General features: G+C 39.6%; 7 protein-coding genes across 7 annotated transcripts; 5 read left to right on the top strand and 2 right to left on the bottom strand.

Annotated features, from left to right (window-relative positions):
* LOC109124434 (3-ketoacyl-CoA thiolase 2, peroxisomal-like) lies at positions 3-1,290 on the top strand. Its single transcript, XM_010475560.1, has 5 exons — positions 3-27; positions 84-229; positions 330-438; positions 751-834; positions 925-1,290. The coding sequence occupies exons 1-5, from the start codon at positions 3-5 to the stop codon at positions 1,032-1,034; spliced, it is 474 nt and encodes a 157-aa protein (XP_010473862.1). The 3' UTR covers positions 1,035-1,290.
* On the top strand, positions 1,534-2,625 carry LOC104749559 (protein RALF-like 18). The gene is made up of 2 exons (XM_010471213.2): positions 1,534-1,977; positions 2,140-2,625. The coding sequence occupies exons 1-2, from the start codon at positions 1,896-1,898 to the stop codon at positions 2,454-2,456; spliced, it is 399 nt and encodes a 132-aa protein (XP_010469515.1). The 5' UTR covers positions 1,534-1,895; the 3' UTR covers positions 2,457-2,625.
* Positions 3,402-5,236, top strand: LOC104749560 (vesicle-associated membrane protein 722; the record flags this gene model as incomplete). The annotated part of the gene is given in 5 exon segments (XM_010471214.2): positions 3,402-3,597; positions 4,063-4,204; positions 4,306-4,426; positions 4,636-4,698; positions 4,839-5,236. Coding segments are annotated over 5 exon segments (666 nt in total). The 3' UTR covers positions 4,989-5,236.
* Positions 5,460-10,039, top strand: LOC104749561 (cellulose synthase-like protein D1). Its single transcript, XM_010471215.1, has 7 exons — positions 5,460-5,845; positions 6,228-6,857; positions 6,945-7,374; positions 7,466-7,846; positions 7,921-8,296; positions 8,384-8,807; positions 8,882-10,039. The coding sequence occupies exons 2-7, from the start codon at positions 6,304-6,306 to the stop codon at positions 9,834-9,836; spliced, it is 3,120 nt and encodes a 1,039-aa protein (XP_010469517.1). The 5' UTR covers positions 5,460-5,845; positions 6,228-6,303; the 3' UTR covers positions 9,837-10,039.
* On the top strand, positions 10,799-11,740 carry LOC104753289. The gene has a single exon (XM_010475561.1). The coding sequence runs from the start codon at positions 10,799-10,801 to the stop codon at positions 11,738-11,740; it is 942 nt and encodes a 313-aa protein (XP_010473863.1).
* LOC104749562 (receptor like protein 30-like) lies at positions 12,016-12,628 on the bottom strand. Its single transcript, XM_019238446.1, has one exon. It carries the CDS (start codon positions 12,612-12,614, stop codon positions 12,021-12,023), a length of 594 nt encoding a protein of 197 aa, XP_019093991.1. The 5' UTR covers positions 12,615-12,628; the 3' UTR covers positions 12,016-12,020.
* On the bottom strand, positions 12,866-14,187 carry LOC104753290 (receptor-like protein 12). The gene is made up of 2 exons (XM_010475562.1): positions 13,794-14,187; positions 12,866-13,656 (listed from the first exon to the last, which is right to left on the bottom strand). Exons 1-2 carry the CDS (start codon positions 14,185-14,187, stop codon positions 12,866-12,868), a joined length of 1,185 nt encoding a protein of 394 aa, XP_010473864.1.

Below are 27,219 nucleotides of genomic sequence, written 5' to 3' on the forward strand. Positions count from 1 at the left end.
GAATGCTGCAGATCCTTGTGAATTTCCGTTGACATATATGCTAGAAGCTGTATTTCTAGACATTTCTGGCTTTTCCTAAGTAGGACACTGTTGGACACCTTGTAGGACATTTGCGGCAGTTGGTGTTGACCCAGCAATCATGGGTATCGGTCCAGCAGTTGCCATTCCTGCTGCAGTTAAGGCGGCTGGTTTAGAACTAGATGACATCGACTTGTTTGAGATCAACGAGGTAAATAACAAACACTTCCATGATCTTCTTACTACATGTTTCTTCTCGCACAATCTGATGATAACGTGTGGGTTTGACCTTTGGATCCTTGTGTGTTCAGGCATTTGCATCTCAGTTTGTTTATTGCCGTAACAAATTGGGACTTGACCCAGAGAAAATCAATGTCAATGGAGGCGCACTGGCCATAGGACATCCTTTGGGCGCTACAGGTATAATCTGATAAGACTGACTGTTATTCGTATTCCAGTTCACCAAACAACAGAGACTTGATTAATGAGAGACTCTCAACTCTCAACCAAACCTTAGGAAATCCACAGCCGAGAGATATATCTCATCATTAACGGCTCTCTAACCAACTCACAACAGCTGTAATTTGCTGCAGTCAGCCCTAGGCTAGATAGAGTAGACCTATCGCTCAAACCTCAAAGCCATGAGTTGTCTTCAAAGTTTATCAATCCCTCCACTGTGTCCATATAACTATAAAACGCTCATAAAGCTAATGCTTGTTAAATTTTTTGCAGGAGCACGTTGTGTTGCTACTTTGTTGCACGAAATGAAACGCCGTGGAAAAGACTGCCGTTTTGGTGTAGTGTCAATGTGCATTGGTATGGTTCTTACTTGAATTATTTTTATCTTGAGTTTGGAGTCTGAATATGATTTTTGGGAATTTTGGCTGATTGGTAAAATTATGGCAGGGACGGGAATGGGTGCAGCGGCTGTGTTTGAGAGAGGAGATGGAGTTGATGAGCTTCGCAACGCAAGGAAAGTGGAAGCACAAGGCCTTTTGTCCAAGGACGCTCGCTAAAGATGACGGATGTAGCAAAACCCTCCCTATTCACTCTCCACATATTTGATCTCACCTCTCTCTTCTGGTCCTCATTTCCCTTTCTTCATCAGATATTATTATAGTTTTGAATAAAGCACGCAACCAATGTTTGCCTGAGAGTCTTGTGTTCTTCTTGACCAGGTCATGTGTTTTTTAGTATTTTTTTTTACGTGAAGGGGGATATAATCTTTAAATCTTTTTAGTATGTATTAAGAATATTGGTCTTCTTCTTGAATATCAGTTGTTGCTTCTAGAAATTTTAGAGTTTTTGGGCTGTCGACAACTTTTAGATTTCAATGGATTATGTCAAACTTTCACAAAGTCAGGAGTTCCGACTTTTGTTGGTGTTTGATTATTTTGGTATATTAAAAGTAAAACGATAAATCTGTATAGCAAATGGGGTAGTGGCGCAGTTGGCTAGCGCGTAGGTCTCATAGCTACTGAGTGATCCTGAGGTCGAGAGTTCGAGCCTCTCTCACTCCATAAATATTTTTAGTTGTATTGTTTTCGAGTTCCTCTCTCAATTTAATAAAGATACGGTTTTTTCAATATGGAATTAGCAAATATAATTTTCGTTTTGATGTCTTAAAGAGTTAAGAGACACAATAAACAGCAGTAAGTTCTTATGTCACCATAATAGAAAAATCTTCACAAATCATCAAAATCATTTGTTAAATTAAATTAATCATGTTTTAGTGCACCCTCTCGATTTTGTTATACATTTACTGGTATACTTAATTAATACATTCCTCTTAGTTTTTTCTTTCTTTCTTTCTAATCATCATCAATACTATGGAAATCATTATTGAGTTTTTGACCAATTAAGTATGCGCATTGACTATGGAGAGAAGCAAGTCCAATGAATCATTTATATGTTGTAGGTTCATCTTTTATGGCACTGTATTCATTTCTTACTTACAAGGTAATTTTGATTTTCTTTTTCGAGTAAGAATCTGGTCAAATATTCGATGAACCTATAAGAAACTACTATAAAAATGTAGATTAACCAAGTGTTTTTAATCACAAACCACTGAATCGCAAACAAATCAATTACTAATCTCTCTATTTTACATTCTCTTCAAAGTCTCGATGATGAATTACCTGAAGCTATTGATCATCGTCGTGATCATCTCATCGGATATGTCTCCAGCGTTGGTGGTCGGATCTCGCCCGGTGAAATGTGATAATTGCGTTGACGGTGGAAAAGAAAGGATCATGAAGATCATGAGGTCAGGTTTGGATATGATGAGCCATAGGATTCTTCGAGCGTCGAGATATATAAACTACGATGCACTGAAGCACAACAGACCAGCTAGACCAAATGGTAAACCTGATCAACCTGATAACAGATACAAGCGAGGTTGCACTGCCGGTACAGGATGCTACCGCTTTACCAATTAAACATAAAACCCCTCTCTCACTCTTTATTTTTCATTCTCAATTCTCATTGTTTTTTTTTTTAATTTAGTATTTTCAATCACATTCATAATTTCCATTAGTATTTTACAATATATGTAAGCCTTGAGGGGCATGAGACTCACATCTCCTAGAGAGTTAAAATAAGCCTCAGTAAGTATTTTTACGGTCACATTGAAACAAATTGTTCAAATATCTTATGGGTGTGTAGTTTGATAACCTCTCTCAGTCTCATACATGATACACCCCCCCTCAGTAAACTCGACTTCATCTCCTTAAATTACTTGAGAAATCCAAAGATGCAAAATTTTGTACAAATTTCTAAAAATTGTTGTTGTCTAAACCTATATTGTAATGATGAAGTTGTGATATATTGACCTTTTTAAAATGATTAGTTTTAATCTTTGACATATATTCTAGATAATATAGGAACTACTACATCTCAATTATTCAAAGGTCAAAGTTCAAACTTAGCTTATCCAAATACTAAATTCAAATTATTATACGTTGAAAGTTGAAACTATCAAAATACCATTACACCAACAAGGCAACAATTACCAACTTTAAAGAAACCCCACGAGTTGATTATAATAATTTCCAAATTTTTCTTTTAGGTCCTTCTTTTTCTGAAATTTACCTTTTTAATCCTCAAAAATTCAAGGGTTTTGATTTTTGATTTTTTTCTTGTTCAATTACGTTTTACGCTTTTTTTTTTTTTTTCTCATCGTCTTCCCTTTTTATTCTCTCTCTCTCTCCCACTGAGTCCTCGATTCTCTTACGCGTTTCAGCGTTAAGTCTTCTAGATCTCTAATAAGTAATAAGCTTCTTCGTCTGCTCGCTCGCTCGCCGATATAAAATCTCCGAGATCTTCTCCGTACAATCGAATCGGATTCGCGTCGTTTTTTTCTTTTTTGGGAGGGGAGATAAAAAAAAAAAATGGCGCAGCAATCGTTGATCTACAGTTTCGTGGCTCGAGGTACGGTAATCCTCGTTGAGTTCACCGATTTCAAAGGCAATTTCACATCCATCGCTGCTCAGTGCCTTCAGAAGCTTCCTTCTTCCAACAACAAGTTTACCTACAACTGCGATGGTCATACCTTCAATTACCTCGTCGAAAATGGATTCAGTAAGTCTATATATTTCTCGATCTATCTCCGTTACTTGTTTTTTGTTTTCCGATTTGTCTAGTTTTGGGTGCAGAAGTGCGATTTATTTCATTGTTTGGATTAGAATTTTTTTTTACCTAATTGAGAATAGTTCTTATGTTTTGTATGGCGTTGCGATAATTTATTGATGTTAGATCTAGTCTGTGATGTGTTTGGTGGATCTGTTAGTGAGTAATTGCAATACTTGTTCTGGATCTATGATTCTTGGCTTATTTGCGTGTTGTTTTTGATTTCATGGTGTTTTTGGCTGTTTCGATAATTTTTTGGGGTTTTATGAGGATGTAATTTGTGTGTATTGTATTCCTTGTGTAACTCTGTTTTACTTATACCTGGCTGGGTTTTGGGGTGATGTTGATGGTGGATATGTACTCTTTTATTATACTGTGAACATTCTTACAAGTGATATTGGTTTTGTTTTTGTGCAGCCTATTGTGTGGTTGCAGTTGATTCTGCTGGGAGGCAGATTCCTATGGCTTTCTTGGAACGAGTTAAGGAGGATTTTAACAAGAGATATGGTGGTGGAAAGGCTGCTACTGCTCAAGCAAACAGCTTGAATAAAGAATTTGGGTACTTATTTTATTTCTTCTCTTTGATTTTGTATTTGAGAAGTTTTGTGTATTAAACATGGGGCATTAGTCATTTACTACTTTTTGTTGGCTGCTCTAAAGGTCGAAACTGAAAGAGCACATGCAGTATTGTATGGATCATCCTGATGAGATTAGCAAGCTTGCTAAGGTGAAAGCTCAAGTCTCTGAAGTTAAAGGTGTAATGATGGAAAACATTGAGAAGGTTTGATTCTCCGACCTGTATTCTTTTGCCAATGTAATCTCGTGTTTTAAACTTATTGCAATAGAGTTCAGCTCGTATGACTTAGAACTATCACAGTCTTTTGGTTCTTTAAGCTTTAACTGTAGATGGGAATGTCCGATTCGGTGTTGTAAAAAGACATTTTTATGCTGTTAAACCTTTTATGCACTGTGGAACTCATTCATTTGCAGGTTCTTGATCGTGGTGAGAAAATTGAGCTTTTGGTGGACAAAACCGAAAACCTTCGCTCACAGGTTAGTCCTCTTAGGCCAATGGTCCCAAGTTCCATACGCACATATGGAACCTCAAACTTTTGTTCCATCCTTGTGCTCTCCATCACCGTTGTTATTATCTTGGGTTTCAAACTTATAATTGAACTCTGAAACTGTTACAGGCGCAAGATTTCAGAACACAAGGAACTCAAATGAGAAGAAAGATGTGGTTTCAGAACATGAAGATAAAACTGATTGTTCTTGCAATCATCATTGCCTTGATTCTCATCATCGTCCTCTCGGTTTGCGGGGGATTCAACTGTGGCAAATAAGTCTGGAGCTTCTCTTACCAGGGTTATCCACCACCTTTTGTGCTTCCAAGATCTCTGAGAACATCGTCCTCATTCAGCTCGTTGTGCTGCTTTTTTTTTGTTTTTGTGGTTTCTAAATTCTCGTGCTATGTTTCTTCTTATTAGATTGTACTTCTTGAAATTGGTTTTGTATAGGCCATATATACACATATATGTATGAATATTCGTTAAATTTGCAATATTGCCCTTGCTGGTAGTTGGTACTGACACTAATTCTTGCGAACCAATATTTGGAGCAGATTTTCGTAATTAGTAAATCTCATACTTTGGTCTGTTTAAGTGGCTGTGCTTGCAAAAATTGCAGTGACGATGCTGATATTGTTCAACATAGTCTAGCCGGTTCGTAGGAATTGGGGTTGAGGTTTATATTTAATTCGGTTTGGTTTGACCGGTTTAGTTCATTGAGGGTTTTAAGATTTACAATTTGCCTGCAACTTCGAATTACTCAAACCCCTTTCCCTTCTGCTTCCCCAATTTCGAAATCATCGACTGTTTTCGATTTCGAAATCATCGACTGTTTTCGATGTTGAAGACGACGCACTTAAGGTTTCCACTACTGAAATCGAAACGACTTGCGGAGCCACCTCCGGCTGATTTCGCGGTTGTTATGTCGGAAAATCTCCGACGACGGCGGCCCATAGGTTTGAGGTCTGGAGATGATTTGGCGTCTAATCGATGGTTTGTTCTTCAATTCCCAAGGCAGTAGTTTCGGTTTTCCATTTCTGTTATCGGAGTTAAATGCAGAGCTGCGATGCATTTGTTAAGGAAGAAGACGGCGGTGATTTAAATCAAAACCTGTGAACTATAACCCTGCTATGGTATTGCTTGACCTTCTGATCCCTCCTTTTTTGAAATTACAGTGGTTGCATAAAGCTGGATACTTGATTCTAGAGTTTGGCTATGTCTCGAGATAGAATCTTAGTTTATCAATCTTTGCTGATTTGATCTCTGTAGTTTGCTCATTACACAATCTCTTAGCCATTGATACCAACCTTCATTGAAATAGAGAGGGGTAAAGCATAAAGAAAGGAGATTTCAGAATTCAAAGATTTTTCAGTTTTAAGTTTTCTTATAATAGAAAAGGATTTATTAACCGTTGAAATTCTAAAACTTGTTTACATTTTCCCTCTTAACACATTCCTCTGTTACTTTTTTTTTTTTTTTTTTTTTGTAATAATCTTTCTATTTTTCCTAAATCAGGTTTGTCAAAAGAAATGGGTTCAGTTTCTCGCTGAAGAAACCAAACGACCCAAAACAAGAAAATTCCATAATTGTAATGGCTTCAAGTCCACCAAAGAAGACCTTAAATTCACAATCTTCCTCCGTAAGCCGGCCTCCACAAGCCGTTAAGTTTGGTCGCCGGACGTCCAGTGGTCGCATTGTTAGCCTCTCCCGTGACGATGACATGGACGTATCTGGTGATTACTCAGGCCAAAATGATTATATCAACTACACCGTCCTCATGCCTCCAACACCTGACAACCAACCTGCTGGCTCCTCCGGTTCTACCTCTGAGTCAAAAGGTGATGCAAACCGTGGTGGAGGAGGAGGAGGAGGAGACGGGCCTAGGATGGGGAATAAGCTTGAGAGGAGGTTATCTGTTATGAAATCAAATAACAAATCAATGTTGTTGAGGAGCCAAACGGGGGATTTTGATCATAATAGGTGGTTGTTTGAATCTAAAGGAAAATACGGAATTGGAAACGCGTTTTGGTCAGAAGAAGATGATACTTATGATGGTGGCGTTAGCAAGTCCGATTTCTTAGACAAGCCATGGAAGCCTCTCACGAGGAAGGTCAATGTCCCGGCCAAAGTTCTTAGTCCATACAGGTGATTGCTTGTTTCTTCTTCTTCTTCTTCTTTTAATCTCTATAATAGAACATCACAATCTTACAGTTTTTTGTCCTTTTGTTTCAGGTTACTAATTTTGATTCGTCTTGTGATTGTCTTCTTCTTTCTCTGGTGGCGTATTACGAATCCTAATGAGGATGCAATGTGGCTATGGGGACTATCAATAGTGTGTGAGATTTGGTTCGCTTTCTCTTGGATTCTTGACATTCTTCCAAAGCTAAACCCTATAAACAGAGCCACGGACCTTGCTGCCTTGCATGACAAGTTTGAGCAGCCTTCTCCTTCAAATCCCACTGGTCGCTCTGATCTTCCCGGTGTTGATGTGTTTGTTTCCACGGCTGACCCAGAAAAAGAACCGCCTTTAGTCACCGCAAACACCCTTCTCTCAATCCTTGCTGTAGATTATCCAATAGAGAAGCTTTCTGCCTACATTTCAGACGATGGTGGTGCAATTCTCACCTTTGAAGCCATGGCTGAAGCTGTTCGTTTTGCTGAGGTTTCCATTATCGCTTTCTCTCCCTTTCTCTTAACTAACATAATAGATGATGGCAAAAGTTTGATATGGCTTTTTTCAATTTTGTTTGCAGTATTGGGTGCCATTTTGCAGAAAACATGATATAGAGCCGAGGAACCCAGATAGTTACTTTAACATAAAAAAGGACCCGACAAAAGACAAGAAAAAGCAAGATTTCGTCAAAGATCGTCGTTGGATCAAGCGTGAGTATGACGAATTCAAGGTCAGGATCAATGGTCTTCCAGAACAAATCAAGAAAAGAGCTGAGCAATTCAACTTGAGAGAAGAGCTCAAGGAAAAGCGGATTTTCCGAGAGAAAAATGGTGGCGTATTGCCGCCAGATGGGGTTGATGTGGTAAAAGCAACGTGGATGGCTGATGGTACGCATTGGCCAGGCACATGGTTTGAACCTAAACCTGATCATTCAAAAGGAGACCACGCCGGAATTCTACAGGTAATGAACCTTTCAACTTCAGTGATTTCAAATAAAACCATGAAACTTTGTCAAACGTGACCTAATTTTTGTAGATCATGAGCAAAGTGCCTGAGCTTGAACCGGTGATGGGTGGACCAAATGAAGGCGCGCTAGATTTCACAGGGATTGATATTCGTGTACCTATGTTTGCATATGTCTCGCGTGAGAAACGCCCTGGTTTTGACCACAACAAGAAAGCTGGTGCCATGAATGGTATGGTCAGAGCTTCAGCTATACTTTCCAATGGCGCGTTCATCCTCAATCTGGACTGTGATCACTACATCTACAACTCCAAAGCTATCAAAGAAGGAATGTGTTTCATGATGGACCGAGGTGGTGACAGGATTTGTTACATTCAGTTTCCGCAACGGTTTGAAGGAATCGACCCATCTGATCGATATGCAAATCACAATACTGTTTTCTTCGACGGTGAGTTGTTGAATTAAGTTCAGCAAGATTGTGTAATGCTTATGCACAAGGCACCATAGCTTAAAACATTGTTCGGTTCTGAAACAGGTAACATGAGAGCACTAGATGGATTACAAGGTCCAGTCTATGTCGGAACAGGGTGTATGTTCAGAAGGTATGCTCTCTATGGATTCAACCCACCTCGAGCCAATGAGTACTCAGGGGTGTTTGGTCAGGAAAAGGCTCCAGCTCTGCATGTCCGGACTCAGTCCCAAGCATCCCAAACTTCCCAAGCGTCTGATTTAGAGTCTGATACACAGCCTCTTAATGATGATCCAGATCTTGGTCTGCCTAAAAAGTTTGGTAATTCGACCATGTTCACAGACACTATTCCGGTTGCAGAGTACCAAGGACGGCCTCTAGCAGATCACATGTCGGTTAAAAACGGAAGACCACCTGGTGCTTTACTCCTGCCACGTCCTCCCCTTGATGCTCCAACCGTGGCTGAAGCCATCGCTGTCATTTCTTGCTGGTATTGTTTCTAAAACAGTAGATATGCTCTGTTAGTATAAATTGTTATATAGTTACCTGTATGTGGCCTTTCAGGTATGAAGACAATACTGAATGGGGAGATAGAATCGGATGGATTTACGGGTCTGTCACTGAAGACGTGGTGACAGGTTATCGTATGCATAACCGTGGTTGGCGGTCTGTATACTGCATCACAAAACGTGATGCTTTCCGTGGAACAGCGCCGATCAATCTCACTGACCGTCTCCATCAAGTTCTCCGTTGGGCCACAGGCTCCGTAGAAATCTTCTTCTCCAAAAACAACGCCATGTTCGCCACCAGACGGCTCAAGTTCCTCCAGCGAGTCGCTTACCTCAACGTCGGGATATACCCTTTCACCTCCATCTTCTTGGTTGTCTATTGCTTCCTCCCTGCTCTCTGTCTCTTCAGTGGAAAATTCATTGTCCAGAGCCTCGATATCCACTTCCTTTCCTACCTTCTCTGCATCACTATAACCCTAACCCTGATCTCACTCCTTGAGGTCAAATGGTCAGGAATTGGACTGGAAGAATGGTGGAGAAATGAACAGTTTTGGTTAATCGGAGGCACAAGTGCTCATCTTGCAGCAGTCGTCCAAGGTTTGCTTAAAGTAATAGCCGGAATAGAAATCTCCTTCACGCTGACATCCAAATCCGGAGGAGAAGACGAAGACGACATCTTTGCCGATCTTTACATTGTGAAATGGACGGGCTTGTTCATCATGCCCCTTACTATCATCGTAGTAAACCTTGTTGCCATCGTGATTGGAGCTTCTAGGACTATATACAGCGTGATTCCGCAATGGGGCAAGTTGCTGGGAGGAACATTCTTTAGTTTATGGGTGTTGACTCATATGTATCCGTTTGCTAAAGGACTGATGGGACGAAGAGGAAAGGTTCCAACGATTGTTTATGTTTGGTCAGGGCTTGTGTCCATTACCGTGTCGCTGCTTTGGATCACCATCAGTCCTCCAGATGATGTTTCAGGCGGCGGTGGAGGATTCTCTGTGTAAACTTTGGATCAGAGTGGGAGGATTTTTTACTACAGTATATTTTTGTTTTGTAAAAGTAATTTTGGTTTGTGTAAATTTATGTTAAAAATACATGATCTGACAGATTTGCCCCTCGCTGAACTTGACAAGAAAAATGGAAATTAGTTTTCCATCCGACGTTGTTTCGTTGAGTGGGAGTTAAGGAAGCTTCCTTTTGTTTCCTTTTTTTTTTGTTAGGTCTCTTACTCCTCGACGCTCTATATAATACCTGAAACTCTTCTTCTATCTTTCCATAATTCGATATCCAAAGTTTTAGAGAGTGAAACCCTAATAAGAATAGGAATGGAAGGTCACGTTTTGTTCTACTCCTCCTCCGTTGATCTTTCTTCTACTTGCAACAAAGCGCTTTCCTTGAATCTGAATAAACGTAAGGCTGTTGAACCACCATGTTCGGAATCGAAGAAGAAAAAATATCAGCTTTCTCATGATATCACGGCAGAGACTAAACAAATCGATGACCGCTAATCTTATGCTGCAGCGAAGACTATCCAGAAGAAGAAGCAATCGGCTAAACCTATGAAAGTTTCTAAAACCCAAAGATCTGGGGTTCATGGAACGGGAGAGATTAAGCAAAACTTGAAGAAGCGGAAGCCTGAAGACGTTTGCAAGTCTGTTCCAGAAACATCAAGGCTGCTGATCAAGTTGAAGAAGCAGCCGCCTGCGAAAGTATCTGAAAACTATTAGTATAGATAGTCTTTATCTATATTTGTGTTTATCTTGTATAGATTTCTTACTCTCCGAGTATATCGAGATTGTGATCTCAACAATCTCAACAACCTCTTGTATAAATATGTGTATGCATTGTTAAATAAGAATCATCCTTTACCATCTCTCTACATGGTATCAGAGCGACGATTCTAACCTAAAACTCGTTGCCTCTTTTCTCTTCTCTTCCTTTTTCTCTCTTCTCTTCTCTTCTTCTAATGGCTTCTGAAACATCCTCCGTCTCCTCTGATTCGGCTCCTGTTTTTAATGTCACCGAACCACACAAAACTCTGATCTCGCTCAACATGAGCAACATAACCAAACTTACTCCGGATAACTTCATCACCTGGCGTCTCCAGGTCAGATCTCTCCTTGAAGCACATGAACTTCATTGTTTCATTGTCGATGCAGACAACACACCCCCGACAACACTCCCTTCTGACACCGGTGCGAATCAAGTCAATCCAAACTTTGCTGCTTGGAAACGACAAGACAAGCTTCTCTTCAGTGCCTTGCTTGGTTCTCTCTCTCTTCCCGTACAATCCATCGTTGCTCGTGCCACTACTTCTCGCAACATATGGGAAATCCTCACCAACACCTATGGGAAATCATCTCGAGGTCGCATCCATCAGATCAGAGATCAACTCAAAGAGAGCACCAAAGGGAACAAGTCCGTGCAAGACTATCTGCGAGGTATCATCACTAAAGCAGATCAAATTGCATTGTTTGATGCTCCATTACCACATGAAGATCTCCTTGACTATATCACCAACGGACTTAACGACGACTACAGAGCTATTGTCGAGATGGTTCAAGGCCGTGACACACCAATCTCCATTGAAGAGCTCCATGAGAAGCTCATCAACAGAGAAAATGCGTTGAAGGCTGCAGGTGACACCAATCTCTCTGTTCCTGCAACTGCTAACGTTACACAACTCTCCCGGCAATCTTCTCGTGGTGGCTTCAACTCATCTCGTGGTGGTTTTCGTCCATCTCGCTCATATCTTGGCAAATGTCAGCTCTGTGGTGTTCAAGGTCATGGAGCCAAACGCTGTCCACAATATCAACAACCATCACCGCCGTTCTCCTACTCTGCTCTGCAGTTCAATCAGTTTCGAGGGTTCTCTCCTTCCCCTGCTCCACACCCTAAAAGTTGCTAATCATTGACAATGGTTTCTGTTTCCTCTGCTACTATCCAACACAACACCGGGCATAATGCAATCTAGCTTCAAACAATTTGAAGATAGATCCGTGGCTGAGAGATATAACAAGTTAAGCTAATATGAGAGGCAAAAGATTACATGACATGACATGCATTCAAAGATCAATCCTAACGGTTCCTGCATTTATACTGACCAAATATCTTGACGAGTCACTCCGGCTTGTAAGAAGAGATGACTTGACCTATTGCCAATCCAAGCAACAGCCCAGGCCAATACCCTATAAGGCTATAACCACTGCTTTCCAGCTCAACACCTTTTCCTCTTCTTCTTCGTCTTCTTCCTCAGGCTCTTGTGTCAGTGGCGCATTACTTCCAAAGCAGATTTCTTCCAAAGGAAAACCACAAAGCCCTGCATTCCCTTCAAAGGAGGACTTAGATTGCCCAGTGATTTGTGTTCCTTGCGGTATTTCACCTGTGAGCTGGTTATGAGCCAAACTTACGTACGCCAAGAAGGAGAGGCTCCCAAGTCCTTTAGGTATATTCCCTGACAGTTGGTTTCTTGAAAGGTCTATTGACTCCAGCTCCGTAACGTTTGCCAAAGACAGAGGAATATGGCCTGTGAATGCGTTGTTTGATAAGTTGAGTGCTATCAATGCCTTCAAAAGACCAATGGACTCAGGTATCTGTCCTTCTAGTTTGTTCCCAGAAAAATCAATGGTGGCGTAGGAAGTAAGGACCTTTCCTTGCTCCATGAATAGACCTTTGTATTGCAAATCTATGGTGTCATCATAGATAAAGTTAGGATGGTTGTAGTCTCCCATATAGATTCTCCCATCTTCATTCATCTGGAGTGATGATGCTTCCCAATTCATGAAGTAATTTGGTGGCAAGCTTCCTGTAAAGTTGTTATCTGATATTTCAAGTATGCGCAGCTTGGGAAACGCAAGAGGACCTTGATCAGGACGAGATATAGGGCCATGAAATTTGTTTGAACGGAGGGTAAGAGCTTTTAAATCAGGCAAAGCCTTAAGCCAGAAAGGAAAAGTGTCTTTGATTCTGTTGTGGTCCAGACTTACAAACCTTAGCGAGGAGCAATTCAGAAGAGACCTTGGAAGCTTCCTGGTTAGTTGATTGTAGCCAACATCAAGTGTCCGAAGCAAGGCACTATCATAGAAAATATCTGGAAGATTCCTTCCAAGTTGTTCTTCCGGAGGTTCACTACAATTAGAGACTCTTTGATATTACTCAAACATCGAGGAATTGGACCGGATAAGTTGTTGTAGGATAGATCAAGAATAGCAAGCGAGCTTCGGTTGCAGGTTGCAAGAGGTATGTTCCCTGTGAAACTATTGTTCCATGCAGATAAGCACTTTATAGACAATGGTGGTTTAGGAAATGTTCCTTTAAAATGGTTATAAGCCAATTCTAAAATCGTCACGGATGATTTCACTAAAGCTTCTTCCGAACCTTCTAAATCGGTGAAAGAATTATTAAAAAGATTCACTAAGCTCAGACGAGGAAGGTTCCACAACCACTCAGGGACTTTCCCTTTGATTTTATTGTTGGAAAGGTCTATATGCTCTAATTTCTTAAGGCTCTTTATGAAGTTTGGGAACTGACTAAGGCCACAACCCGACAAGCCTAGTTTTTTCAAGTTCAATGGGATGTTTGAATCTGAATGTTTACTAGTTTCCAGTAAACTATTACCGGAAAGACCAAGTATCAACAATGATTTGAGATTGAACAAGAGCCTTAAGTCAATTGGATTGCTTATGTTTAGGTAAGAAAGGTATAGATATTTAAGGGTGGTGAAGTTTGAGATATGCTCTAGGATTTTTCCTTCAAAAGGGTTATTCTCAAGTTGCAAAGTTTCGAGCCTAGATGAAGTAGATGAGTTAGGAACTTCAATCGGATCTGTGAGATGATTGTTGTTGAAATTGAGATATGATAAGAAAGGCATAGTGAGGAGTGAAGAAGGGATGAATCCAGAGAAATATTGGAAAGACCTAAAATGGAGAGGTTGGTTAGATTTTGTACAAATGAGAAACTACCAGTGAGCTGGTTTTGGGAAAGGTCTAACAAGTAAAGCCGACTTAGATTACTAAATGTTGAAGGAACTTGGCCAGTAAAGCCGTTAGAGGAAAGAGACAAGACCTCTAATCTGTTGAGAATACCAAACTCGGAAGGAAGTGAAGTGGAAGTGAAGTTGTTGTGAGAGAGATCAAGGTAACGGAGCTGAAACAACTCGAACAGGCTACTGTTTGGTTTTAGAAGGCCACTGAGACAGCCACTTGGGAGTTGTAGCTCCGTGACCGCACCCGTTGTGTTATCGCAGCGGACTCCATTGAAGTAGTCAGTATGATTGCAACTGCGGGATTCAAACTCGTTCTTGAATCGCACAAGGGCTTGAATCTGGTCGGGACGACAACCAAGCTGACCATTCATCACTAAGAAGCTCGAAGCTAAGTGTAAAAGTACTAAAGAGATAAAACCGGATCGTCCCATGGTTTTGACTTTTGATACAAAAGTATGAAATTATTTAACCAAAAAGAGACGTATAAAAAAGATTTGATGATCTGTACGTTCTTGGAGCCTCCATTGCTTATGAAGTGTGTAATTAAAACAACAACAACAAGAAACTATATAGTTTGGTGAGACTTTATATCCTCTTTAATTTTTGTTGAACTATTACAATAAAATTGCATTAATATTGTTTGTGGGTTAGAGGAGAAGTCTTGGTTATTAATCAGTTGGTAACCTTTAATGTCTCGCATGGATGATAAGACTTGGTATTGATTTTGTTTGAGGATTGGAGAAGACAGTTTGTCAAACTTGGAAAAAACAGAGACATCATCTCTTTGTGTTATCAGTTTCCCTATCTGTCGAGCACAAGAACTGTTGAAAATTAAATTATAACTACGAGGTTAAATGCTTGAGCTTGTGAATCTATACTAATAAAAAGTAAGCTCCTTTAGCGTCCACATAACATTTTAAACAACTAATAGAAATTTGACATATCACTTATTAATATTTTATACAATTTTCAGAATTTTCTATATTAAGAATAATTTTAAACAACCTATCATGATTTGACATGCCATTCATTAACAATTTTTAAATTTACAGAATTTTTTAGAAAAAGAAAAATTTTAAATTTATGGAAATCAAAGAACTATGCACAAAATCCCACATCGTCTAGAAATTTTTTAGACAATGGTTCAGAACCAGTATAAATAAGATTAATATGCTTCCAACAACGAATGAGCAGGAAAGCTTGATTTATCAGGCGTCCAAGTTTAAAAGTTTTATTTGGTTTGATCTGGTTTTTTATTTGATCAAATTAAAACTTTAAACAGTTTCAAAAAAATATTATAATATTTAAAAATTTAAAAGTTTAGATATTATAAATATTGAAACGTTTAAAAGTTCTTAACTTTTAAAAAGTTTTTAAATATTATAAGTTTTAAATTTTAAAAGTTTAAAATATTATAAATATTAAAAAAATTAAAAGGTTCAAATTTTATATTTTGAAACCTTTTAAAAGTTTAAAATATTATAAATATTGATGCAAAACATAAATTATCTTATTTATCTACATTTGTGCTTTTTATTTCTTATGAGCTGTAAAACATATTTTTGTGTATGATTTTATAGATGAGTTGATATTCTTTCATTAGTTTTTTATTTTTGGGTCTAAGGAAGAAGGATTGACATCGCAAGACCTTAATTTGATGTTTGAGTCAAATTTTGAGGTTTAAAGAAGAAAGATGGACGACAAACACCAACATTTTATTAGCTATACATAGGCATGACCAGGGTTTCGGTTGTCACGGTTAAGATTTATTAACCATCGGTTATGGTTAGAAATTTTTGTAACCTTAACCAGAACCGTTTAACAAACGGTTAAACAGGTACGTTTAAATACGGTTACGGTTCAAGTGGTTACTGTTATTTACGGTTACAGTTGTTTGATAATATGATACGGTTGATATTATTTGATGATATAATATAATTGATATTATTTATTTATAATTATTATGTTCTTATAGTGTACTTATATGTTCTTATGTTCGTAAATTATCTTATTTATTTACGTTTGTGCTTTTTATTTCTTATGAGCTGTAAAACATATTTTTGTGTATGATTTTATAGATGAATTGATATTCTTTCATTAATTTTTTATTTTTATTTTTATGAGAAAAGAAATGATTTTGTTCTTGGAGTTTGTTGGATTAACAAGTTGTGTGGTAGTCTTAAAAAAAGGTTTTTAGTGGAAGAATGTGGAGAAGTTGACGAGGATGAAGAAGAAAAAGAGTATAGCGAAGAACCAGAAGATAAAAGTAATGATGAGGATTACCACAAAATTTGACAATAGAAATGACAAGACAGAATATGAAGAATAAGAAAACATTGAATAAAAAACGAGAAATTTACGAGATCAGCATTTAATCTCAAGAGTATTGTAGGATTCGGCCTTTCTGTTCGTCCTTCTCGAATTAGCATTTCTTGCATACCTGAAATTACATGTCTACCCTCCCAACTCGAATGACGATAATTCCCAAATTTTGCATTTCTGTTCTATTCTTTTAATTTGGTTTTTTAATATGTTTGTACTGTTCGGTAAACCAGAGCCTCTTGCCGAAATTGATGACGATTCCCCATCAATGTATATCTAAAATCTGCAGAAACATTGATGATGGAGAGGATTTCTTTACCTCCCCCTTCACACTCCGATCATCTGTCTTATCTCGGTATTTTTCTCAACTGCCTCCTACAACAAAACCCTAGATTCAATTTCAACATATTTCAGTTCCGCCTGCAGACGGAACGCCTCCTATCCTCGAAGAACTTCAAATTTCTCTGTTATCTGCAGTCTTCAAATCTTCAGATAAAGGCGGCACCTCCGACTATGTCCTTTGCTCTTCCAATCGGTGGGTCTGAAGCACTTCTGCTATTGCGTCCTCACATCTACCCTTCTCGATTGGATCCATCTATTTAAATTTCTTCCGTGTGTTCAATTGTTATCAATGTCTGACTCTACTAACCAACATACTACTTCGCTATCACCAGGTACAAACTTTGAAATAGCTCAGTCATCGTACTTCAATTTCTTGCATAATTGCATATGTTTCTTCTACAGAATTGCATAGGTTTCTTCTCCAATTGTGATAGTTACGTCTCATCTTTCTGCAATACCTCAAGTTGTAGGCTAAATTGATGTCCTGCATATCTTCTTCGGTCGCTTCAGTTTACGTTCAATTGTTTATGTACCGTTACAACTCTACTTCATTGGTCCTCCATTAGATTTCCCCCTTGGGTTCCCTTTCTTACATTCCTTAGGGTTTATCATAGCTCTTCTCCTCTTAATGGTCCTCTATTAGATATCCCCCTTGGGTTCCCTAGCTTACAATCCTTAGGGTTTATGTTTAATCTTCTCTTCTTACTGGTCCTCTACTACATAACTCCCTTGGGTTCCTTTTCTTACAATCCTTAGGGTTTATTTTTAATCTTCTCCTCTTACCGTCCTCTACTACATTTCTCCCTTGGGTTCCTTATCTCACAATCCTTAGAGTATATTTTACCATTTAACAAAGAATGTTGTTTAAATTCATTTTCTAGAGAAAATTTTGCTTAAGTATCCCATCGGATGTCATTCTTAAAGGGAACCCATGGGAGATTGAAGGGGTGGAATAATTCATTTAAAATGTTGCTATAACATGTACCTATGCTAACCAACCTGTGCTTCTGTGTTTCCTTATTTTCCCACAAGGTGACGTTCCTGAACGTATTTTTGCTGTTAATTGCTACCCTCCCCATGTTGTACGTATCAACTCCTACTCAAGACCTCGGTACCTCATTGACATCCTCCATATTCTAGCTGGGTTGCCTGAGCTAGATATGTTGTTGGCATCTCCTCTTGGGACTCTCTTCTCCTTGCATGTTCGATTTTGCTCCATATCTGGTCAACTAGTCCACCAGCTCTTATGTAGACAGCTTTATACTCCTAACAGTGACGAAATTTGGTTTGTTTTTGGCGGCCAACCTCTGCGCTTCTCCTTAATTGAGTTTGAGCAATTGACTGGCCTTTCATGTGCACCTTTTCCACCACATGCAGACCTACTCCCTCTAACCACACATGCTGATGGATGTGCTCCATACTAGTATGAACTTATAGGCCGTGACCTTGGCTCAACCACTGTTGATGATCTTCTCACCCTGTTGAAGGCTGAACCAAACATGCCGGTTTGGCGGAAGTTTAGAGTTACGTTGGTTGTTATTGTTGAAGGCATTCTGCTTTGCCGCACGCAGCCTGTGAAACCTTAATTGGAAGTTATTGAGATGGTTAAAGATATTAAATTCTTTCTGCAGTATCCTTGGGGCCGCCATTCATTCAAACGCCTATTTAGGATGGTAACGATTGGAGAGTACATCCCATATCAGGCGTCTCTTATTAAAAAAACTAAACCAATCATCCTTAGCTGTCCATGGGTTCCCTCTTCCCATTCAGCTACTAGCATTTAAATCCATCCCCGCCCTGCTCAACTATCTGCCTAATAGTGAAGACAGGTCATTGTTTCTTGACCAAGCTATTTCATATCTCCCCAAATGCAAGTCGTACCATACCAACAACATATTGTCCACTGAGCATGATCCTTCGGTAAGCGATGTACCTGCCTCCTTCTCAGCTTCGTGATTGTAGTCACTTTCTTACACATTCCCGTATCATAAGTTGCAGTTGCAGGTTTTATTCCCTTGGCCACCAGGTACTGATTTACAATCTACTGTCGGATGTGATCCCAAGAGGCAGCTGTTACAATCACTTGTCTCATCTGGCTACAAGTTTAGGCCAGACTTTGGATTTGGAGGCGATTCAACTCTACCATCTCTGCACGTCATGCCACCACGAAAAAAACAAAATTTGTCAATTGGTGAATTCATCTTCAGAGGTTGATTCCACACGTCATCCCAGAAAGCATTGTAAAACGTCTCACGCCTTTGAGTGTGCGAAGCATGTTGATGGTATTGTTACGTTAAAGTTATCAGGTTTTAGTCACTCCTTACTGGCTGATCTGGATCACCTGCTATGGGAACCCAAACCAATAGACGTAGAGGTGTGTGGGAAGGGAAACTCTTGCTCAGAGGTTGGATCTCACACAAATCTTTCCCTATCGCATGTTATGCCTTCTGATTACGCTTCTCTACATGGGCAGTACGCTTCTCCTATTGCACAAACGTCTGGATCATATTCCGAGAATTCCTTATGCTGCGCATCTTCCACTACCCATGTGGTCTCTATTCCCTATAACCTTGTCAATTATTTTGCCTATTTTTTAACTAACCCTTAGACACAACTATTGGTTAACGTAGCTACCTCTTGTTCTCCCTTGATTGTGCAGGAAACTGAAGAGAAGAGATTTCTGTTAGTTGATCCTTCCCATGATCCATTTATTCATCTCTCCCATATTGATGCCCTTCAAGGTCAGACATCTTCACCCCAGGGTAATCCCGCATCGGAAACTCCCCTGCATGGCTCCTCACCGTTGAAGGCTAATGAAAGTCGTTGCCTAGCGATTGTTCCTCTCCTTCCATTACCTCATACTTCTACCGGGTTTTAGCATCATCCACACCAAACTCGGTTGTCGAGGTCAGACCAACTAGTTTCCAGTTAATAGCAATGGTCGAGCTCAGAATGTCAGAAGCAATAATCTTTCCTCTTACCTTAATTCCATGACACGTTTACGGTCTTCATGCCAAACTCTCCCGTCTGACACTCCATTTGGTCAGACCAGAGTAGGCAACAAACCTCTATCTACATGACAACTATGTGTCCAATGGCTACCCTTCATCGGAGTCCTGAGAAACAACTCCCTTTGTCATTTCTGCGTCTTTCTATCATTATGTCCCCTTCGACGTTAGTTGCTAGAAATTATAAATTAATTTCCTTCAAATGTTGTCCTACTACTTACAACTCTTTGCTGTTGTAATTGCAAACTCGGTGAAACAAACAATGCAGTCATAAATTTCATATCTACTAAAACGCTTTGCCTTCACTTTTATCCCACTAAAGTCATGTCAAACAAATATCTTTATTAAACCCTTTGCCAATTACATTCAGGAATATAGTACAACAAAGAACTGAAACACTTTATATGCCACCTCAAATACAAGTCTAGTACATCAACTCTCAGTATTCAAGCTCTCTCTCTCTACTCAAACATTTTTTCCCCTGAAATGGATACACTTGGTATTCATGTCGCACTTGACATTGCTTCCCGAGTTGGTCGTTCTACATTTACTGATCTCTCAGGTATGTTGTATACATCAAAGTTTTACTCCTCTCTTGCTACCCATCCTACCATTCTACATACTATTTCCATGCAATTTCTCTTCGAAAATCCAAATCTCATCAACCTCATGTCCCCTTACCGTCCTTTCTTCTCTCGTTGTCTACAAGCGCATAATCCAACAGCTTGTTATCTTGAGAGTTTGAAACTTGCGACCAAAGATGGACATGCCGAGACAGCTCTGCAACTCTTACAGACCATACCTAATGCTCAACCCCATGCTACCTTTACAACATCACTGCTCCAAATTTGCCTTGGCTCTTATGAACATGCCATTTACAATTCTAATTTACTTGTAGCATCTGTTGGTTCTTTTGAAGCTGCAGATGAAATTGACAGTACTGTTTTCCGTCAAATCATGAAAATTGGGCCAAGGAAAGTTAGGTCTTATACAAACACTTGGAGATATAACCATATTCCAAAGTGTGGTCCATGCTCACTGACCAATCGTTGTCCAGATTGTTTCTTGTACTGGTTTTCAGTTATGTATCTTCTATTATGTTTGGCTTTCTCGTTTATTTCCCATGTAATTTCTATTTTATGCTAATGTTTATGTCGACTCCACGTTTGCTTTATAAATATCTAACGTCTACCTCTAACATTATTGATCTGATTATCTCTCCCACACCCAACTAATTCCCACAACCATACCATGCCTTTAATTCACACTCACCTATTAACTCTCCTCTGCATCCTCCCACTTGCTTCTCTTGTTTCACCAACAACATAATTACATCATTGAGTTCACACCAGTTGGTAGGTCTTATAGTTAATGCTTAACTATAAATGTAACCGATCTTTGAACCAAACTCATTTTGCTTCGGTTTGTTGTCTAAAATACAACAACGACAATACAAAGTATTTCAATGGACTCCATTCCTCATGTTTTGCTGGTAGATATAGTGAGACGGGTTTCCCAGCATGGTTTTCGTGAGTTGGGACCTTTACTCGCTTCTGGTCCTCAATTCAATATGATTGCCCTTGATCCTATTGTTTTGCAAGATGTTGACATTGACGAGTTCATATTTGTAAGCCCCCTTGCGAATCAAAGTTCTATCTACCGGCCATTCTTACTGCGATGTTTGGCTGCTGAGAACCATAGTGCCGAGTATGTCGAAGGATTGTGACTTGCTGTCCAACACGGACCTTCATACACCTCTATTAATCTTCCCAGGTCATCAGCTTCCGATAACATATACGCTCGTTTTGCTCTAGGGACGTTCCTCATATGTTATGGGTCCTTTGACACAGGTATGGAAGTAATTATCTCATTCTTATCTTTCGTTCCATCAGTAGACGATGCAGTTGGCATTGCAGAAATGGTTGTCACTCAAATAACAGAGATGGGGACACCACATGCTGGTTTCTATGAGCCTTTTATGCGTTTCCCTACTCTCCCACACTGTTACCTTAACAACTTCTCAGTTCTCCACCTCTGTCCCAAGTGTTTTGCTTTCAAGTACGCAGCCCGATTTCTTGAAATGTGTTAACTCAACATCACTCTCTCTACATATTTTCAGGGTTCTCTATTTTCATGTACTGTCGAATCTCTCTCGTAGAAACTATATTGTACCATGATCTGCACTTGAATCTAAGTACTCTTATATGTACCGATTCGCATTTTTCAAACTACGTGTGTTCATGGTTCCTAATTCACTGTGTTATGAGCGTTTTATGCACGAGACGCTTTCTCATATATATATATATATAAGTCTAATATCCATACAATTACCATAAAAGGTTCAACAAACATTTTGTGTATTGCTAACAGAAACTGCTACCACCCTACATTGTCATTGTTTCAAGTCATATTCTATGAACCAAAAAACCTTCACAACACCGTCTCATCTCGACCTCCACTTGAAACTTACATTGTTCTCCAGTACTGCAGAACAATTACAAATGCAGAGGCTTGAAGCTCGCAAAAAAAACATTCCTCTTTGCTGCGACTCCATCTTCCCTACGTCGACCCCAAAAAGGCTTGGCAGTTCAACCAACAATACTCGCTCTTCATTCAAACTGCATCTACCAACATTTAAACTTACGTCTGGTGCCCAAAAAATTATCCAAGGCTACCTGGAAAAACATTACAGATTCAGTTTTTGTGTTTAATCTGTAACTATTAAATTCTCAATATGAAAGTAATCGGAGCATGTTTACCAAACTTAACTACAAACCAAACGCCAATATAACATCCAATACATTACCCTATCATGTTTTTGCAAGTAGCTCAGTTATGGCATGATTGTCCACATATTGAACACTTATGGGGGGCCGTTTTGTGCTTTTTATTCCCCTGCAACCATCAAAATCAGTATACTGTCTAAAAAAAATTTTACAAGGGATTAACACGAGTCACTTTGTACATTACCGGATGTTCTCCAATAGAAGTAATCCTCCTCTTCCTTCTTCGTCCTGGACCGGGTGGGTTAGTGGGAGGGTTGAACTCATTCTCCACAACTGTTACAGGAACTTCTCCATCGCCTTGATTAGGGACAGGGTATATTAGCACCTCATAAGTAGCTCCGAAAACAGGGACACGCTACATTTCTCCTACAAGTGAGGGAATGTAGACACCATTTATCCTCGCTGCAGCCAACGCATGGCAACAAGGTATAAGAAGCTTCTGAACCCAAGACAAGTACAACTTTTCTTCTCAAGATCAACAAAGTATGTGTTCCACTCTATTTCACTGACTTGGTAAGCCCAATCTGAGACTGCTATAACTGCCAAACCTGCGGATGCTACATGGTTGCGAAGCATAAACTTGTTTACATTAGGTGTTATTGGCACCGGCTGGGTAGCCAATTTTTTTGCCTTAGCTCGTCTGATGCAGAACCACTGCATAAGTTTGGTCCTAATAGACTCAACCATAGTGACTATTGGGAGCTCCACAATCTTTGCTATAGCACTATTAAGAGCTTCAGCGACATTGCTACTCATTATATTATACCTTTTAGCGGGGCAGTGAGCTTGAGTCCAATGTCCAAGTGGTATTGCACCAACATTGAAGGCCCGAGCTGCTTTCCCAACTAATGCAGATAACCCTTTACCGGCAAAGTGTCTCACGTTTCTCTCTATGTGAATTGCACACGCCCCGTGGAAAGCTTGTGGGTAAACCTCACCAATTCCAGCATAGATAGCCATGTGCCTATCAGGTACGATAACCAAGTCTTCTGCATCAGGAACAATTAACCTCAGCTGTCTGAAAAACCACGTCCAAGCAGGTATGTTCTCAGAGTCGACGACACCAAAAGCGACTGGGTAAACTTGGAAGTTTGCATCCTGCATGCTTGCAGCTATCAGACAGCCTTTGAACTTTGATTTTATAGTTGTACCGTCTACTAGTATGACCTTCCTGCAATGTTTGATCCCTCCAATGCTTGCAGCCAAAGAGAAAAACAAATATTTGAACTTCTTACTCCCATCTTCTGCATATTTGTGCTCCAGTTTAAACACAGTCCCAGGGTTCCCTTTGCTCAAGCAAATACATATATGTTGCCAACAACTTGTAACTTTCTGCATCACTTCCTCTACTTTTCGTAACTGCAATTTCTTTGCCATACCACGCCTTCATGTAAGTCACAGAGACCTTTAGCTCCACAAGAAGAAGTTCTGGGATCTCACTCGCTTTAGGGCCTGCACGACCATTTGCATACTTGTCGTGCAAAACAGAAGCAATAACCTTTAAAGAAGCTAGCTTCGCATACTGTGCTCTTGATGTAATTGTGCAACTATGGGTCAACGTAGCAGTCCGAACCTCAAAATTCTTTGAGAACTTTGAGACAGAATGACCAAACACTCTCCATCTGCAATGCGGATCAACGCAGACAAATATAAGCCTCTCCGGGTCAGATCTTGTTTGGCGGAAATAGAAAAGTTGTTTGATAGCATATACCGACACCGTGTTCTGCATATCGTCTTTGTCTTTAAACAGCCGACCTATATATATTGCATCTTCTTCAGCTGATACAGGTCCACAACCATCAGTGTTTGTCAAATCAATGACATCATCAAACACCGGCTCTGCGTCTTCAGTTGGCAACGTTTGCTCAAAGTTAATGTCATCATCCAATGTGTTGCGAGAGATTCGTTGATGTGTTGCAGTACGAGCATATGAGAGAACCTGATCGCCAACATCTGCTCTGCCACCGTCTGCTTCTTGTGCCATTGCATCCTGAGGTTGTGCTACCGATGATGGACCACCTTCTTCCATTAAAGATCTACCAAACTCTGCAACGATTGGAGTGTTACCAACATCATTACCAAAAAACGAATCAAAATCTTCCCCTGCTTCAGAAGAAGAAGCTGTTACGCCATCTGTGAAACATTCATCACGGGCAGGATAAGTTAAGTCTCCACCATCAAGGACAATATAGTTGTCAGAGTCATGCAAAACTTTCTATGGTGATTGAGGCACAATTTGCTCTCCTGAGTTAGGAACAACTTCTTTCCCCTTAGCTATGGCTAATTGCTCTTGCTGCTCTTCAAGAAGTTGTACCTCGTGAAGGACCCGCTCATCCTCAGAATAGCTATTATATTCTTCCTCCGGCTGGTCCTCGCTGTTATGTGACAGTGAAGGTGTCCCAGCATCTGCAAGCCTTATTATGCCACCAATATCTGTTCCTGGCCACTGTTCTGCAAATGTATCTGCCACCCCCCTCTCGCGACCACTACTGCCTTCTCCAAACTCTCTGACACAGCCATCCAGACGACAACTATCCCTCCCCCCATTGGGAAATAGCCCATCACCTAACTGGATGTCTTTCCCTTTGTCAATACTATCCTTAAACAACATCCGCCGGACACCAGCTCGATTAGTCCCTTCATTGGTGTTTGGACCGCTAGAGTCAATGCTATACATCCTTATGCGCTCGTTTGCTTCCTGAACATACTCTGGCGATATAGCATTCTGTCCATGATTGTCTCCACCATTGTTCACATGATAACCCTGCTGTAGAGTCCTGCTACCACTAACTTCCTCATCAAAAGCTTCCAAAGATAGCAACATATTTAAGTTAATGGCTCCCCTCCGAACATTGACAAAGTTCCTCACACCCATGGTAGTGTTAATAATAACTGGAGGCCTGCTGTTTATGGAGAAGATCGAAAGTTGACATGGAAGCCAATAACTCAATGTCGGCGTAAGACTCATTTGTTGCAGCTCAAACTCATCACTTATATGTGAAACCAGTTCTTCATAACTCATGGACAGACGCATATTGATGTTCCTTGCGTAGCATTCCTTCGCAAGAACAAAAGTCCATACTCCACACTCCAAAACTTCCCAAGTACCTGCAATCACAACGACTGCAATTTCTGCCCCCTACACAAACAACATCGATGTAATTCCGTTAGAAAGAGCAGTCATCACTATGTTTATATAATACACAGAGAAAATTATATTACTAGATGCTACGAGGAGAGTACCTCATCAGTCACCGCTAACCATCAATGACAACAAAACATAGACAAGCTTGACCCATAAATGTTGATTGTAAGGTTAAAGTTTCACTTGGTTTCCAAACTAGCCAGGCGTAACAACATGGCATATAGTAAGAACCTTCTTTCTAAAATAAGATACGCTAAGATCGGCCTAAGCTAGTGCTAATTGATCAGCAAACCTTCGCCAACAACAACTCACAGCAAACCTTGTACATTGGACAAATGATAGAAACTATTTATACTATTTCAAACATAAGAGAGGTGATGATACTTACCTCATCGCTCATCTCTGTCTTTCTCTTGCACACGGTACGTATCTCTATTTAACCCAGATCTAATTATTTTGCGATATGTATTTTTTTACTTTTCCCCAAATGTCCACAGAAAGACAAACCCTCATATATATCCTTGGGGAGTAGAACCTTTAACCTAATCAACTGTTACAAGAAGCCACATCGTCAATTCCCAGCCATAGAAAAATCAAACAGTCGACACCCCATCGCTTCGACGGTACAGTGATCTATTTTCAAGAGAACGAAATCCCGCGCATCGCCAAAGAGGGCAAAAACGTCAATTAGCTCTTACGAAAAGCCTAAATGTAGAAGTACGGAAAGAAATGCCGCATATGAAATTTAGCTGCCACAAAGGCCCATCTAGACAAACTCCCCGTAAAAAACACGAAAACATAGGTGATAGCGATCAATTAAATATGAAAACGAGTTAAATTCATGATGATAAAATTGTTTTGTTTTTCTGGTGGTCAAATAAATGGTTTAGAATATGTGAGGTCATCAGTTTAATTCGCCTCACCTGGATGTCGAGTTAAATTCATGATTTTTTTTTTCAGATTTGATCTTATAACACAACTGATTTTTATATTTCAAAAAATTGTGTATCTGAAATTTAACTTTTCTTTACTAATTTAATTTTTTTATAAGATAATATTTTACTACCATCATCAATCATATATAGTTTCCATCAAAATATATCAAATATACCCACGCGTACTCCAGAACCTATTTAACCGAAGAAAAACTACATTGTCTTCTGCAAGAGAAAGAGATTGTGAAAACATAAACTGGGAAAACAAATTAGACCAAGACAACATTTCGGTTTACACTCAAACCGGGAAAACATAATTTAATGAACCAAATTTTATATTCCCAGTAAAACTCCTCTTTCTTATTAGACAAAGCGAGAAGGATATTTTATGATGCGACGACGGCGGAGCGATTGCGATCACCGTCACTCTCGTCGACGTTTTGGTGGGAGGCTTCCTTAATCAAGGAGCTCCAGGTGATCTTTTCATTTGTGCTTTTTTTTTTTTTTTTTTCTCTTGATTGCATAAGCAATAATGATACAATTATGGAATGAGATTGATCAATTGAATTTGATTGATTCTAGGATTTAGGGGTTTAGGAACTCTTGGATTGATATTTAAGGATTTTACCTCTCTGTTAATGATATCTTTATAGATTACTTTCGTTTAGAGCTGATACCACAAGGTTTACTGCAAGTTGAAATTTTTTGATTCTTTTTTGAGGCAGAGCACCACAGTTCAACAACGCCAAGTTTCAGTATAATCATCTAAGCTCTGACTCTCTTATTTGACCCTTTGTCCAGTTTGTCTTAACAGGATGCTGAAACGAAGGGCCGTAGTGCATTAAGAAACATCAGCTCGAGTTAG

Source organism: Camelina sativa, chromosome 16 (genome assembly GCF_000633955.1).
Source record: "Camelina sativa cultivar DH55 chromosome 16, Cs, whole genome shotgun sequence".
In the NCBI taxonomy this organism is placed as follows: domain Eukaryota; kingdom Viridiplantae; phylum Streptophyta; class Magnoliopsida; order Brassicales; family Brassicaceae; genus Camelina; species Camelina sativa.

Excerpts from the sequence above, each read along its gene's own strand:
- LOC109124434 (XM_010475560.1), top strand. The coding sequence starts at position 3 with ATGCTGCAGATCCTTGTGAATTTCC. Across the intron at positions 439-750 it reads ACATCCTTTGGGCGCTACAG|GAGCACGTTGTGTTGCTACT; the intron begins GTATAATCTGAT and ends AATTTTTTGCAG. Across the intron at positions 835-924 it reads TGTAGTGTCAATGTGCATTG|GGACGGGAATGGGTGCAGCG; the intron begins GTATGGTTCTTA and ends AAATTATGGCAG.
- LOC104749559 (XM_010471213.2), top strand. The coding sequence starts at position 1,896 with ATGGAGAGAAGCAAGTCCAATGAATCATTTATATGTTGTAGGTTCATC. Across the intron at positions 1,978-2,139 it reads ATTCATTTCTTACTTACAAG|TCTCGATGATGAATTACCTG; the intron begins GTAATTTTGATT and ends TTCTCTTCAAAG.
- LOC104749561 (XM_010471215.1), top strand. The coding sequence starts at position 6,304 with ATGGCTTCAAGTCCACCAAAGAAGACCTTAAATTCACAATCTTCCTCC. Across the intron at positions 6,858-6,944 it reads AAAGTTCTTAGTCCATACAG|GTTACTAATTTTGATTCGTC; the intron begins GTGATTGCTTGT and ends CTTTTGTTTCAG. Across the intron at positions 7,375-7,465 it reads AAGCTGTTCGTTTTGCTGAG|TATTGGGTGCCATTTTGCAG; the intron begins GTTTCCATTATC and ends TTTTGTTTGCAG.
- LOC104753289 (XM_010475561.1), top strand. The coding sequence starts at position 10,799 with ATGGCTTCTGAAACATCCTCCGTCTCCTCTGATTCGGCTCCTGTTTTT.
- LOC104749562 (XM_019238446.1), bottom strand. The coding sequence starts at position 12,614 with ATGAATTGGGAAGCATCATCACTCCAGATGAATGAAGATGGGAGAATC.
- LOC104753290 (XM_010475562.1), bottom strand. The coding sequence starts at position 14,187 with ATGAATGGTCAGCTTGGTTGTCGTCCCGACCAGATTCAAGCCCTTGTG. Across the intron at positions 13,657-13,793 it reads TTCCCAAAACCAGCTCACTG|ATCCGATTGAAGTTCCTAAC; the intron begins GTAGTTTCTCAT and ends ATCATCTCACAG.